We start from the raw sequence: 16,511 nt of genomic DNA on the forward strand, positions 1-16,511 counted from the left end.
GATGTAACACTCTTTGGAGTATTTGTGTTTACTTATCTTCCCTCACGGTAACTGCCCTTTACTATGGAAGCATGTTTTGGGGCCCACAAAGGTAATAGCAAATTGCTGACAAGAGTCTAGGAAGTGCCTGCTCCCTGGTAACCAGCTCTGAGTTTTAAAAGAGAAGGGAAGGAAAGGTGAGGGGAAAGAGAGTCAAGATTTATTGGCTGTGCACACTATGCTGGCCCCTTCTAGAAGAGCCTTCCAGAAGCCTGCTTAAGAGAAGCACAGCTGGCCTGGAACCCTCGGCAAGCTGGTGAACTTCTTTGAGCTTTAGTTTCTTCTTTTGTAAAATGGAGATAATAATGCCTACTTTGGGATTTTTGAGGGTGGTGGCTGCTGTTTTAATCTCTTCAGAACACATCTCCTTTAAAACTAACTTCTTTCCACAGGCAGACTACGTGGTTTGGGACTGTATAAATATTTGAATACTTTAATTTTTGTTTGTGCCCTCATTTTGGAAAAGTAATATAAAAAACCTATACAACTGGATGCTTACTGAATATAATTCTGGAGTCTGCACTCTGTGGGATATATAATTTAGCTCCCATGCTGAAACTAGTGCTTATTCACTCATTGATGATTTATCCAAAAAATATTTACTAAGGGCTAAATAATACTGCGTGTGCAGATCCAGGACCAAATGTGTCTCTGGAAAGTCCATCTAAGAGGAAAGGGAAGAATTTATCTATTGACTTCTGCCTCACATAGTTCAAATTTTTGCCACAGAGGTACTCTCCTGGGCTTTTGGTCTATATATGCTTGAGATAGGTGGCTCTGAGCGGGTCCTTCATCCTTTGCCTCAGTGTGAGCAGGGGAGGCGCTGTGAACGAGCTAGAGGAGAATAGATGGTGCACTCAGGCTCATGAAGATTAGTCACTAATATTACAGAACACCCAAACTCACATTGCAGATCTTCTCTGCAACACATTGTTTTATTTACAACCTATGCGTAGCAAGTGATCTCCTTGTTATAAATCAGCCTTCTTGATTATTACCTTGGGCCTTCAACGTGTATTTTTCTGTGTTGCTTAGCACCTGGGAGAATCACACGTGTCCACAGCCTCCACTCAGGATCCTTTTGTGCTGATGAAACCCTCAGACTTTCTACCCAAGGAAAACTGAGTTGCATTTTATAGTTTTATTCCTAGCTGAAACAGCTTGTCTATTTCTTTTTTTCTTGGAAGACATTTTGGCTTTTTTTTTAGGGCCCTTTCACAAGATGATCAAGATGACATCCACCTAAAATTGGAAGATATCATTCAACTGGTAAGTTTTGCCTTAGTTTTATCTAAACTGACTGTGAAAGGCAAGTAATATGCTTGTGACTGCTAATTGAGTATTTGACCACATGTTCTATCGATGACGCTCTGTGAAACAAACCAAATTTGGTATGGGGTTTAGCAGTTAGCCCCTGGTACTAATGTTGGCTTTGATATTTTGGAGCTTTTAGCCATTTTCTTTCAAAGCTTGAATCTGGTGACAGATTGTATATTTCAGCAAATGCAGCTGCCTGCATTGCTGACCTGCCAGTGAGATGATGGACTTGTTGCTACCAGGCTGTGGTTCATTTCTCTTGCAGACCGACTGTCCAAAGGCTGAGTGCTTTGAGACCTTGTCCGCCATGGAGCTGGCTGAGCAGATCACCCTGCTGGACCACATCGTGTTCAGGAGCATCCCCTACGAGTGAGTGCTGCCCGCTGAGCAGCAGGGCTCAGGCAGGACTGGCTGGCTTAGAGGCTGACATTATTCCCAGGGCAGTTCTGTGTGTGCAGAGGTGGGAGTCGTAATCTTAAAATGCTTTGATCCCATATGAGTATCTTTTGGTAATGTGCTGGAAATATTGGTTTGGGGACTCTCAAGACTGTCACTCTTGTGTTTCTATATATGCTGTGGGTACCCTAGAGTGTGAATTGCTCTGTACTCTCATGTTCTTGCATTACTGAAAGCTTCAATGGCGCTATGACAGTGGTTCCCAAACCTCTTGTGCCTAAAAGCATTTGGGAAGCTTGTTAAAAATGCAGATTCCTGGACACCCCCTCAGAGATTCTGATTCCAGTAGGTTTGGAGGAAGCCCAGGAAACTGTATTTTCAGTGACCATCCCAGATAATTCTAGGTAGTCCAAGACTGCACTTTTTTTTTTTTTTAATCTTCATTTTATTGAGATACATTCACATACCACGCAGTCATACAAAACAAATCGTACTTTCGATTGTTTACAGTACCATTACATAGTGGTACATTCATCACCCAAATCAATCCCTGACACCTTCATTAGCACACACACAAAAATAACAAGAATAATAATCATAGTGAAAAAGAGCAATTGAAGTAAAAAAGAACACTGGGTACCTTTGTCTGTTTGTTTCCTTCCCCTATTTTTCTACTCATCCATCCATAAACTAGACAAAGTGGAGTGTGGTCCTTATGGCTTTCCCAATCCCATTGTCACCCCTCATAAGCTACATTTTTATACAACTGCCAAGACTGCACTTTAAGAAGCTCTGAAGGGTAAGTTCTGCTACAGTTCTTCACCCACTTTAGTAAATGAACAAGTATTGCTAAGCTGTGTGTCCATGGGCTCATCACATAGCCTTTTAATTTCCTCATGTGTAGAGCAAGGTGTGGCCCTCAGAGACCCCTTCCAGCTGCCATATACTGTAGCTCTAGAACAAGGCCATTGTTTGGACAAATGGCAACTATTAGCACATGTCCTTTGTGACCTATAACAAAATGGGAGGTAAGGGAGGGACTGGGCAGGAGATATGAATGTCGTACTTAAAGACGAGAACCTCAGTGGTGATGAAGGATGGGGGTGCTGGCAGGGTGGAGGAGTGATGGGTCAGAGGCAATAGTTGTGTCACAGAGGCACAAGGTAAAGGACCAGAGGATGCCCTTGCAGACTTTTTTTTTTCCCTCCTTTCATCTTTCTTCCATCCCTCTCTTCCTGCACTCATAGACCATCCATGAACATGAAAAAAAGAGTCACAGTAACAGTGTGGCCACATGGGGCATAAAAATGAACCCAGTGACTATTTGAAGACTCTGACTCTTCCCCACCCTCTTCCACCACTGCCCCCCAACCCCACTACTCTCCAGCGCAGTCAGGATAGGGGCATGGGGGAAGGAGCAGAGCATTGCTCTGTGGAGGACGGGAAGAAGCAAAGCCAGAACTTCCATGGCTGCCTTTGGCGTGGTCTTTTCTGGAAACCCTTCCCACCTCTGCTCCCTGTCCCTTCCGTGTCCATGTGAACATCCACCAGTTATTTTCATCTGTGGAATTAGCACACCTTTATGCCCAGACTTCCAGGATGAAAGCAAGACCAACACCAGCAAAGGACAAAGAACTTGCACAGGGACCCAGTCATCATTTCTTTATTAAGAATGGGTCAGAGAATTTTCTTTCAAGTAAATGCCCATTCAAAATAATTCCTATATGCTCCATCTTAATTGCCCATCACTTGCTGTGCTCCCGTGGATGAGCAGGGTTGTTGTTTGGAAGTGGCAGAACTTCCTACCGGGCTGAGCTCCCGTGTCTGTAACTGCCTCTGTCAAATGAACATACTGTAAAGTGGGTAACAACAAGCATTTATTCAGCCCTTACCATGTGCCAGCAATGTTCTGGGCTTGGGGAGAACAAAATGAAGTCCCTGCCCTTCGAATCTACATTCTTCTGGAGAGCATCAGAGCAAAGTAAAGGAAAATTCTGTTCTTGATTTCAACATTTTTGGCAGTGATGGATTTTTTTTTTTTTTTTTTTTTTGATCCTTTGCTAGGGTTCAGAGTGTTTAAAACTAACCCAGGGAAAATAGACTTGATTTCTGAGTTTGTACTTAACCTCTTTATTCCTTTTGTGTTGGTCATTATTTTCCAACTTTAGAGAAGCCTTCCTGATGATCCTAATAGGGGCAAAGTTCCAAGCCTTTATAATAAGCAAAAGCTGGAAACTGAAAAATCTTTATCTTTTTGGCATTGAGTGGTAAAATGCTAGAATTGAGCTAAAAATTGTTTGAGATGGCTCGTAGCTGCAGGTGTGAGGTAACATTCTGGACAATATCAAATTTAATATATGTAACATTTTTAATAGTTATTCAGCACCACAGCCACCATTTAAAGAAAACTGAATTGGTTTTGTCTTTTGTTTTTAACTTCCAGAGAGTTTCTTGGGCAGGGGTGGATGAAACTGGATAAAAATGAGAGAACACCTTACATTATGAAAACCAGCCAGCACTTTAATGATGTGAGTAAACGTGAAAATAAATCCTTCGCATTTCAGGAAGGTGAACACCAGGGTCCTAAGACACCTCTAATACAAAGCAATCCCACCATCCCCTTTTTTTATTTTTTATTGTTTTTTTTTGTAAGAGAAGTTGTATATTTATAGAAAATCATGCATAAAATACAGAGTTCCCATGTAACACCCTATCATTAACACCTTGCATTAGTGTGGTACATTTGTTATAGCTCATGAAAGAACATTTTTATAATTGTACTATTAAATGTAGCCCATTGTTTAAAATAGGGTTCACTGTGTTGTACAGTCCTATTTTGTTTTAGTTTTAATTTTTTTCCAGAAGTTTCAATTGACTTTAATGTATAACCTTATCAGTTTTACCACTAAGTGGGTAAAAAATGGGGGGGTGGGGAGCATCACAAAATGCAACTGAAACCACTCTACAGGTTTCTTTAAAAGCAGTTTTACTGAGATATATTCACATACCGTAGAATCCATCCAAAGTGTACAATCAGTGGCTTTATTATGATCACAGAGTTGTGCATTCGTCACCAATATCAATTTTAGAACATTTACATTACTCCAAAACTAAAAACTCCATACGCCTTAGCAGTCACCTCTCAATCCCTGTATCCTTCTCCAGCCCTACATCTAATATAATTCCATCCCTACAGATTTATTTACATGTACATTTTATACAAATGGAATCATACTATATGTAGTACTGTGCATCTGGTTTCTTTCACTTAGAATAAGGGTTTTTTTTAAATTATTTTTCTTAATTAGAAAAGTTGCAGGTTTATTTAAAGTCTAATGTAAAAAAATACAATGTTCCCACACACACCCCCCCCCCCATTGTTGACACTTTGCATTGGTGTGGTACCTTTGTTACAATTGATGAAAAATATTAAAATATTATTGTTAATTATGGTCCATAGATTGCATTTGGTGTATTTTTCCCAATATACCACCCTATTATTAACACCTTGTAATAGTGACATACATTTGATATCATTCATGAAAGAACATTCTTATCTTTGTGCTGTTAATAACAGTCATTGTCCACAAAAGAGTTCACTGTGTTACACACTCCCATGTTTTACCCTCTAACTTTCTTTCTGTTGATATACATAACCCCAAACTTTCCCTTCAATCGCATTCACACACGAATCAGCACTGTTGATTACTCTCACAACAATGTCCTACTGTCGCCACTATACATTTCCAAACATTTATCATCAACCTAATTAGAAATTCTGTTTAAATTAAGCATCAGCTCCCCATTCTCTACCAACATTCTATATCCTGGTAACCTATTTTCTAGATTCTGACCTGATGAGTTTGCTTATTATATTTAGTTCATATCAGTGAGATCATGCAATATTTGTCCTTTTGTGTCTGGCTTATTTCACTCAACGTAATGCCATCAGGGTTCATCCGTGTCGTTGCATGTATCAGGAATTCGTTCCTTCTCACAGTTGAATAATATTCCATCATATTTATACACCACATTTTGTTTATCCATTCGTTGGTTGATGGGCTCTTGGGTTCCTTCCATCTTTTGGCAATTGTGAATAATACTGCTATGAACGTTGGTGTGCAAATGACTGTTCGAGTCCTTGCTTTCAGTTATTCTGGGTATATGCATAGTAGTAGGATTGCCAGATTGTATGGCAGTCCTATATTCAGCTCCCTGAGGAACTGCCAAAATGTCTTCCACAGCAGCTGCACCATTTTATATTCCCACCAGCAGTGAATGAGTGTTCGTATTTCTCCACATCCTCTCCAACACTCGTAGTTTCCTGTTTGTTTAATAGTGGTCATTCTAGTAGGTGTGAAACGGTATCTCATTGGGGTTTTGATTTGCTTTTCCCTAATAGCTAGTGATGTTTAGCATCCTTTCATGTGCTTTTTGGCCATTTTGTATTTCTGCTTCAGAAAAAATGTCTATTCATGTCTTTTGCCCACTTTTAAATTGAGTTGTTGTTTTTTTATTGTTGAGCTGTAGGATTTCTTTATATATTCTGGATGTTAAACCCTTATTGGATATGTGGTTTCCAAATATTTTCTCCCATTGAGTAGGTTGCCTCTTCTCTTTCTTGACAAAGTCCTTTGAAGCTCAAAAGTTTTCAATTTTGAGGAGGTCCCATTTAGCTTTTTGTTGTTGTTTGTGCTTTGCTTGCTAAATTTAAGAAGCCATTGCCTACCATGAGATCTTGGAGATGCTTCCCTACATTTTCTTCTAGGGGTTTTATGGTCCTGGCTCTTATATGTAAGTCTTTGATCCATTTTGAGTTAATTTTTGTATAAGGTACGAGATAGGGGTCCTTTTTCATTCTTTTGGCTATGGATATCCAGTTTCCCCAGCACCATTTGTTGAAAGAGACTTTTGTATCCCAGTTGATGGACTTGGCAGCCTTGTCAAATATCAATTAGCCAACATAGTGTGAAGGTCAATATATCTATCTTTATGCCAGTACATTCTGTTTTGACCACTGTAGCTTTGTCATATGCTTTAAAGTCAGGAAGTGTGAGTCCGTCAATGTAATCCTTTTTTTTCAAGATGTTTTTGGCTATTGGAGCCACTTACCCTTCCAAATAAATTTGATAATTGGCTTTTCCACTTCTGCAAAGTAGGCTGTTGGAATTTTAATTGGGAATGTGTTGAATCTTTCAATATGGGTAATATGAAATATGGGTAAAATATGGGTAAAATTGGCTTAATGATATTTAATCTTCAAATCCATGAACATGTAATGTCCTTCCATTTATTTAGGTCTTCTTTGATTTCTTTTAGCAATATTTTGTAGTTTTCTGTGTATAAATCCTTTACATTCTTGGTTAAAACACTACTGATTTTTGCTGTTGATCTTGTATTCTACTACTTTGCTGGATTCGTTTGTTAGCTCTTCTGACGTTGTAGATTTTTTGGGACTTTCCATACATAGAATCATGTCATCTGCAAATAGTGATAGTTTTACTTCTTCCTTTCCAATTTGGATGCCTTTTATTTCTTTTTATTACCTAACTGCTCTAGGTAGAACTTCTAGCACAACATTGAATAACAGTAGTGACAAGGGGCATCCTTGTCTTGTTATTGATCTTAAAGGGAATGCTTTCTGTCTTTCACCATTGAATACGATATTAGCTGTGGGCTTTTCATATGTTTTTATCAAGTTGAGAAAATTTCCTTCTTTTTCTATCTTTTAGAGTGTTTTTACAAAGAAACAATGCTGGCTTTTGTCAAATGCCTTTTCTGCATCAATCAAGATGATTATGTGGTTTTCCCTTCAATTTATTAATGTGGTATATTACATTAACTTATTTTCTTGTATTGAAACACCCTTGCATACCTGGGATAAAAACCACTTGATTATTGTATATAATTCTTTTAATGTGCTGTTCGGTTTGTTTGCAAGTATTTGGTTGAGGATTTTTTTCATATATATTCGTTAGTGTAATTGGTCTGTCATTTTCTTTTCTTGTATTCTCTTTTTCTGGCTTTGGAATTAGGGTGATGTTGGCTTCATAGAATGAGTTAGGTAGTGTTCCCTCTTCTTCAATTTTTTGGAAGAGTTTGAGTAGGTTTGGTCTTAATTCTTCTTGGAATGATTGGTAGAATTCACCTGTGAAGCCATCTGGTCCTGGGCTTTTCTTTCTTGGGAAGTTTTTGATGACTGCTTCAATCTCTTTACTTGTAATTGATCCAGTGAGATCTTCTATTTCTTCTAGAGTCAGTGTAAGTTGTTCATGTGTTTCTAGGAATTTGTCTGTTTCATCTAAGTTGTCTAATTTGTTGGCATACAGTTGTTCATAGTATCCTTTTATGACCCTTTTTATTTCTGTGAGGTCAGTAGTAATGTCTCCCATTTCATTTCTAATTTTATTTATTTATATATTCTCTCTTTTTTCTTTGTAAGTCTAGCTAAGGATTCATAAATTTTATGATCCTCTCAAAGACCTACTTTAGGTTTTGTTAATTCTATTTTTTTATTCCCAATTTCATTTATCTCTCCTCTAATCTTTGTTATTTCTTTCCTCCTACTTGCTTTGGGATTAGTTTGCTGTTCTTTTTCTAGTTCTTGCAGGTATGCAGTTAGGTCTTTGATGTTAGCTCTTCTTTTTAAATATAGGCCTTTTGGACTGTAGATTTCCCTCTCAGCACTGCCTTCACTGCATCCCATAAGTTTTGATAGTTCGTGTCCTCATTTTTCTTTGTCTCAAGATATTTACTGATTTCTCTTTCCATTTCCTCTTTGGCCCACTGATTGTTTATGAGTTGTGTTTAACCTCCATATACTTTTGAATTTTCCAATTCTCTGCCTTTTATTGATTTCTGGCCTCATTCCATTGTGGTCAAAGAAAGTGCTTTGTACAATTTCAATCTTTTTAAACATGTGATATATCCTGAAGAATGATCCATGGACATTTGAGAAGAACATATATCCTGCTGTTTTCAGGTGTAATGCTCTGTATATTCTGCTAGGTCAAGTTCATTTATCATGTTATTCAAGTTCTCTGTTTCCTTACTGATCCTCTTTCTAATGTTCTAGATGATGAGTGGTGTTTTGAAGTCTCCAATTATTATTATAGAGATGTCTGTTTCTCCCTTTAGTTTCTTTTTTATTGAGATTGTTCACAAACCATACAATTATCCAGAGATCCAGACTGTACAATCAACTGCCACGGTACCATCATACAGCTGTGCATCCATCACCACAATTAATTTTTTTTCAATTTTTAGAATATTTCATTACTCCAGAAAAGAAATAAAGCCAAAAAAAAGAAGGAAACTCAAATCCTCCCATACCCCTAACAACCCCCCCTCCATTATTGACTCATAGTATTGGTATAATACATTTGTTACTGTTAATGAAAGAATGTTAAAATACTACTAACTGTAGTATATAGTTTGCAGTAGGTATATATTTTTCCTATATACCCCTCTATTATTCACTTCTAGTTATAGTGTCATACATTTGTTCTAGTTCATGAGAGAGATTTCTAATATTCGTACAGTTAATCACGGACATTGTCCACCACAAGATTCACTGTTTTATACATTCCCATCTTTTAACCTCCAACTTTCCTTCTGGTGACATATGTGACTCTGAGCTTTCCCTTTCTACCACATTCACATACCATTCATCACTGTTAGTCATTCTCACAACGTGCTGCCATCACCTCTGTCCACTTCCAACATTTAAGTTCACCTAGTTGAACATTCTGCTCATAATAAGCAACTGATCCCCATTCTTTAGCCCTGTTCTATATCCTGGTAATTTATATTTCATGTCTATGAATTTACATATTATAAACTCATATCAGTGAGATCCTGCAATATTTGTCCTTATGTGTCTGTCTTATTTCACTCAATGTAGTGCCCTCAAGGTTTCCTCATCAACCCATTTTTTTAAATACAGTTTTGTTCACACACCGTACATTCCGTCGTAAGTAAACAACCGATGGTTCCCTGTATAGTCATGTATTTATGTATTCACGACCATCACCACAGTCTATATAAGGACATCTCCATTTCTTCCACAAAGAAGGAGGAAGAGTCAGAGAAGGTAGAGAGACAACAGAATAAAAAAGAAAGAGAAAAAAACAACAACATAACAGCTAGGAAGCAACAGATGGAAAGATAACATTAAACCAAAGTAGAATAAAAAGCCAGACAATATCACCAATGCCAAGAGTCCCATACCCCTCCCCTATATCCCCCCCCATATGCATTTAGCTTTGGTATATTGCCTTTGTTACATTAAATGATGCATAATACAATGTTTCTGTTAATTATAGTCTCTAGTTTGCATTGATTGTATTTTCCCCCCAATCCCACCCTATTTTTAACACCTTGCAATGTTGTCATTCGTTTATTCTCCCCCATGTAAAACATATTTGTACCTTTTATCAAATCATTGAGCACCCTAGGTTTCACTGATTTATACAATCCCAGTCTTTATCTTTCTTCTTTCCTTCTGGTGTCCCACATACTCCTAACCTTCCTCTTTCAACCATACTCACAGTCATCTTTTTTCAGTGTATTTACATTGCTGTGCTACTATCTCCCAAAATTGTGTTTCAAACCTCTCACTCCTGTCTTTTCCTTTCAGTCTGTAGTGCTCCCATTAGTGTTTCCTGTAGAGCAGGTATCTTGTTCACAAACTCTGTCATTGTCTGTTTGTCAGAGAATATTTTAAGCTCTCCCTCATATTTGAAGGGCAGTTTTGCCAGATATAGGATTCTTGGTTGGTGGTTTTTCTCTTTCAGTATCTTAAATATATCACACCTCTTCCTTCTTGCCTCCATGGTTTCTATTGAGAAATCTGCACATAGCCTTGTCAAGCTTCCTTTGTATGTGATGGATCAACCTTTCTCTTGCTGCTTTCAGGATTGTCTCTGTCTTTGACATTTGGTAATCTGATTAAGTGTCTTGGCATAGGCCTATTCAGATCTATTCTGTTTGGGGTATGCTGCGCTTCTTGGATCTGTAATTTTATGTCTTTGATAAGAGATGGAAAATTTTCATTGGTTATTTCCTCTATTATTGCTTCTGCCCCTTTTCCCTTCTTTTCTCCTTGTGGGACACCCATGACGTACATTCCTGCATTTAGTGCTGTCATTCAGTTCCCGGAGCTGTTGCTCATATTTTTCCCTTCTTTCCTCTACCTGTTCTTTTGTGTGTAGGCTTTCAGATGTTTTGCTCTCCAGTTCCTGAGTATTTTCTTCTGCCTCTTGAGATATGCTGTTGTATGTCTCCATTGTTTCTTTCATCTCTTGTGTTGTGCCTTTCATTTCCATAGATTCTGCCAGTTGGTTTTTCAAACTTTTGATTTCTACCTTATGTACACCCAGTGTTTTCATTATATGCTTCATCTCTTTTGCCATATCTTCCCTAAACTTTTTTAATTGATTTAGCATTAGTTGTTTAAATTCCTGTATCTCAGTTGAAGTGTAAGTTTGTTCCTTTAACTGGGCCATAACTTCATTTTTCTTAGTGTAGGTTATAGTTTTCTGTTGTCTAGGCATCTGGTTTCCTTGGTTACCCAGTCAGTTTTTCCCACACAAGAATGGGCTCAGATTTTAGAAGGAGGAAATAATGTCAGGTCTCCCTGAGTGTGTTCTTAGAAGATTGATATATACTTTGAGGCATCAAGCCACTGTGCTTTTCTGCCCAGCAGGTGGCTCCTGTCAGCTTGTTACTCCAGACTGGTGTGGCCCATGGCTGTTTTCCCCAGGCTCTGGGTCTGGTTCTGAATGGAAGGTGGGTAGTAGAGCTTGCATCACCTCTTTCCTCTCAGGGAAGATACACCCCCTGGGAAGATATCATTTGCAGTCGAATCGTCTCTTTGACTCTGCTATCCCCACTCTTGTCTGGGTCAGAGCACTGGGAACTGAAAATGGCTGAGGCTTTCTCCACTGAGCTGAAAAAGGGACAGAAAGCCCCCCTTCAGGGCCAGTCTGTGGCCACCCTCAGTTTCACCCATTGGCCAGAGATAGCACCTGGTCCTCTGGGCTCCCCCTCCCTCCCAGAGAGGTTCTCCAGCTCTCCAAGGTCAGTCATCACCAAAAGCCTCTGTCTGCTTGTTGGGGATTCATAGCTTGTATTGAGCACTCAGCATTTCTTAATTAAAACCTCAGTTGGAGCTGGGCTGAGGAATATTCTCTTGTTCAGAAGAGTGCTGCTCTCTAGCACAGTGATGCTTTGCAGTTTGGGCTGCCATGGAGGAGGGGCTCTTGGCTCGGGTCCACAGTTTTTACTTACAGATTTTATGCTGCGATCTCAGATATTCCTCCTAATCCAGGTTGGTGTATGATGTGTGGACAGTCACATTTGTCCCCCAGCAGTTATTCCAGATTATTTACTAGTTGTTCCTGGTTGTTTATTAGTTGTTCCAGGGGGACTAACTAGCTTCCACTCCTCTTTATGCTGCCATCTTCTTCCCTACATCTCTCCCTTCAGTTTTGTCAGTGTTTGTCTCACATATTTTGTGGCACCATGGTTAGGTGCATAAATATTTACAATTGTTATTTCTTCCTGGTGTATTGCCCCTTTTATTAATATATGGTGTCCTTTTTTTTTTTAATCTCTTTTAACAGTTTTGCTTTTAAAGTCTTATTTTGTCTGATCTTAGTATAGCTACCCCAGGTCTTTTTTTGTTACTGTTTTCATGGAATATCTTCTTTCAACCTATTTGTGACATTGGGTCTAAGGTGAGTCTCTTGTAGGGTCATACATTTTTATCCATTTTGCCAATCTGTGTCTTTTGATTGGGGAGTTTAATCCACTAACATTCAATGTTTATTACTGTAAAGGCAGTACTTACTTCCACCATTTTATCCTTTGATTTTCATATCTTATTTTTTTCTCTCTTTTTGCCCTTTTAGTCTCCCTTACTGATAATCATCATTTCTGCACTCTCCTCCAAGCCTCTCTCTCCTGTCTTTTTCTTTCAACCTGAACTTCTTTTAGTGTATCTTGTAGGGCAGATCTCTTGTTGATGAACTCTCAGTGTCTTTTTATCTGTGAATATTTTAAACTCTCTTTAAATTTTGAAGGACAGATAAAGAATTCTTGGCTGGTAGTTTTTCTCTTTCAGTACCTTAAATATGTCATCCACTGCTTTCTCACCTCCATGATTTCTGATGAGAAATTGGCATTTAATCTTACTGCAGTTCCCTTCCATGTGATGAATTCCTTTTCTCTTGATGCTTTCAGGATTCACTCTTTATCATTGGCAATTGACATTTTCTTTGAAAAATGCAGTTTTATTGAGGTGTATTCACATACCATACAATCATCCAAAGTGTGCAATCAGTTTTTCACAGTGTCATCATATAATTGTGCATTCATCACCACAATCAACTTTTTGAACATTGTCATTATTCCCAGAAATAAAAATGAAAATAAGAATAAAAATAAATAAGAATAAAAATTAAATTACAAAATAATATCCCAACCATCTCCTACTTCTTTTCTCCCCTATATTAACTTACTTTTTGTCCCCTGTTTTTCTACTCATCTGTCCATACACTAGATAAAGGGAGTGTGAGCCACAATGTTTTCACAATCACACAGTCACACCATATAAGCTGCATAGTTATACAGTCATATTCAAGAAAAAAGGATACTGGATTTCAGTTCAAAAATTTCAGATATTTCCTTCTAGCTGTTCTAATACACTAGTAACTAAAATGGGTTATCTATAAAATGGATAAGAAAAACCTCCAGAATGATCTCTCAACTCCATTTGAAGTCTCTCAGCCACTGAAGCTTTACTTTGTTTAATTTCTCTTCCCCCTTTTAGTCAAGAAGCCTTTCTCAATCCCATGATGTTGGGTCCAGGCTCATCCCCAGGAGTCATGTCCCACGTTACAGGGGAGATTTATACCCCTGGGAGTCATGTCCTACATAGGACGGAAGGCAGTGAGTTTACCTGCAGTGCTGGCTTAGAGAAAGAGGCCACACCTGAGCAATGAAAGAGGTTCTCTTGGGGTGACTTTTAGGCAAAATTATAAGTAGGCTTAGCCTCTCCTTTGCAGTAAAAGGCTTCCTAAGGGCAAGCCCCAAGATTGAGGATGTGGCCTACTACAATGATAGTCCCCAGTGCTTGAGAGAATCTCAGGAAATCCCCAGGTGAGAAAGTTTAATATTTCCAGATTTTCCGCAGTCCCTCAAGGGGACTTTGCAGATACATTTTTATTCTCTCCCCAAATTACTCTGGAATATATTGGGTCTTCATGCTAACCTGTACAAACCAACCACATCTCACCTGCGATTCAAAGTTCCATGTAATTATGGTGTTTGAATAAACTGATCATACAAGTTAAACTATATCATGTGCTACAGAAAATTTTGGTCTCACATAGAAGTTGAAGTTTTAAAACACAGTCAGTATCATCCTTTTCCCTTTAGTCAGGTTTGCCTTCATCCTAACCAAGTCCATTTTGTTCATATCTCTAAAGTCTGGTATCTTTTTCAGCTTCTTTAACATTTGCCATATGGGGTAATGCTAACATTCAGAGCCACTGAACTCTGGCTCTGAGTCTCAGGTGTCACACAGATACCTGAAGTTCCAGGGACTGACCAGGTTATACACAAGAAGTCATTATCTCAGAATTTAGAAATAACCATTACAACTCATGAATAAATGTGACTGCTGTAAGAACTTAAATTTAGGAACTTTTACCATAAGCCTTCTCCTGATAACCTATGCTCTCAGATTCAATTTTCAGAGTTTGCACATTACAGTTAGTCCATATTAGTGAGGCATTATAATGTTTATCTTTTTATTTGGTTTATTTCACTCAACATACTTTCTTCAAGGTCCATTCACCTAGTTGCATATCTCACAACTTCATTTCTTCTTGCTATTGCTCAATATTCCATTGAATGTATGCGCCACAGTTCACCATTCCGTTTATCAGTCACTGTACCCTTGGGTTGCTTCCATCCATTGTAAATCATGAATACTGCTGTCACAAACACCAGTGTGCAATGTCCATTCATGTCCCTGCTCTCTGTTCTTCCAAGTATACACCCAACAACAGGGCTGTAGGACCATATGGCAACCTCACAGATAGCTTCCTATGGAACCACCACACTGCCCTCCAAATGGACTGCACCATTCTACTTCCCTACCAACAGGTTATAGATACATCCCTCTCTCCACATTTTCTCCGGCACTTGTATCCCTCTGTTTATTTTTGAAATAGTTTTATTCACACACATACAATCCATTCCAAGTAAACAATCAGTGATTCCTGGTATAGTCACATAGTTATGCATTCACCTCCACAGCCTATATGAGGACATTTCCATTTTTTCTGCAAAGAAAGAGGAAAAGGAGAAAAAATTGAAGATTAAAAATGCAAAAGATAAAAGAAAATTTAAAAAAAAGTAAAATACAATGAAAAAGTCAGACACCACCACCACCACCAAGAATCGCATATCACTCCCTTATAACCCCCTCTTATGGATATTTAGCTTTGGTATATTGCCTTTGTTACAATTAATGGAAGCATCTTACAATGTTACATTAACTGTAGACTCTAGTTTGCATTGATTCTGTAGTTTTCCCTTGTATCAGCACCTTGCAATGTTGACATTCATTTGCTCTCCCTCTTTTAAAATCATTCTTATATTTGTACATTTAATCACCATCATTGACCACTCTAGGTTTCACTAAGTTTTACAGTCCCAGTCTTTATCTTCTATCTTTCCTTCCAGAATTCTGTCTTTGTCTTTGACATATGAAAATCTGATTATTAAGTGTCTTGGCATAGGCCTATTCAGATCTATTCTGTTTGGGGTATGCTATGCTTCTTGGATCTGCAATTTTGTGTCTTCCATAAGAGATGGGAAATTTTCAATGATTATTTCCTCCATTATTGTTTCTGTCCCCTTTCTCTTCTCTCTCCTTCTGGGACACCCATGACACAGACTTTCATGCATTTCATGTTGTCATTCAATTCTCTGAGACCCTGCTTGTATTTTTCCATTCTTTTCCCTATCTGTTCTTTTTTGTGTAGAATTTCAGATGTTCTTTCATAGTTCCTGAATCCTTTCTTCTGTCTCTTCAAATCTGCTGTTGTATGTCTCCATTGTGTTTTTCATCTCTTCTGTTGTGCATTTCATTTCCTTAAGTTCTGCTGGTTGTTTTTCCAAACTTTCAAGTTCTTCCTTATGTTCATATAATGTATTCTTTATGTACTTCATCTCTTTTTTTCATATCTTACCTCAACTCATTGATTTAATTTAGCGTATTTGTTTGAAGATCTTTAATTAGTTGTTTCAATTACTGTATCTCAGTTGAAGTGTAAGTTTGATCCTTTGACTGGGCCATATCTTCATTTTTTCCTAGTGTGATTTGTAATTTTTTGTTCTCTCAGCATCTGGTTTCCTTGATTACCCCAATCAGATTTTCCCGAAACAGACGGGCCCAGGTCTCAGGAGGAAGGTGTAATCAGTATCACGTTGCCCTGAGGATGAGACACAGCAAGTTGTTAGACTTTCCTGTGAGGCCTCTAGGTGCTGTGCTTTTCCTATCCTGCCCTGCAGGTGGCACTTGTCAGCCTGCAGCTCCCCACTAGCGTAAAGAGGTGCTTTACCTTTAATTCTCAGTAGATCCTGTCCCTGCCAGGGGCTGAGAGTGTCAGAAGCCAAGATTAACCTGTTTCTGTCCACCCCCTCCCCAGGCCCTGGGGTCTGAGTTACCTGAGAGAGGGCAGCTA

The 16,511-nt window shown here is 38.5% G+C and overlaps 1 protein-coding gene across 3 annotated transcripts in view; it reads left to right on the forward strand.

Moving 5' to 3' along the window:
* The window catches only part of RASGRF2 (Ras protein specific guanine nucleotide releasing factor 2), a 301,469-nt gene that overhangs the window by 261,525 nt on the left and 23,433 nt on the right, over positions 1-16,511 (forward strand). For all 3 annotated transcript variants that reach the window (XM_037801641.1, XM_037801642.1, XM_037801643.1), the window contains 3 exons: positions 1,248-1,308; positions 1,622-1,725; positions 4,196-4,280. In XM_037801641.1, the coding sequence (XP_037657569.1) occupies positions 1,248-1,308; positions 1,622-1,725; positions 4,196-4,280 (250 nt within the window). The remainder of the gene's footprint in view (positions 1-1,247; positions 1,309-1,621; positions 1,726-4,195; positions 4,281-16,511) is intronic.

This window comes from Choloepus didactylus, chromosome 13 (assembly GCF_015220235.1).
Source record: "Choloepus didactylus isolate mChoDid1 chromosome 13, mChoDid1.pri, whole genome shotgun sequence".
Taxonomy (NCBI): domain Eukaryota; kingdom Metazoa; phylum Chordata; class Mammalia; order Pilosa; family Megalonychidae; genus Choloepus; species Choloepus didactylus.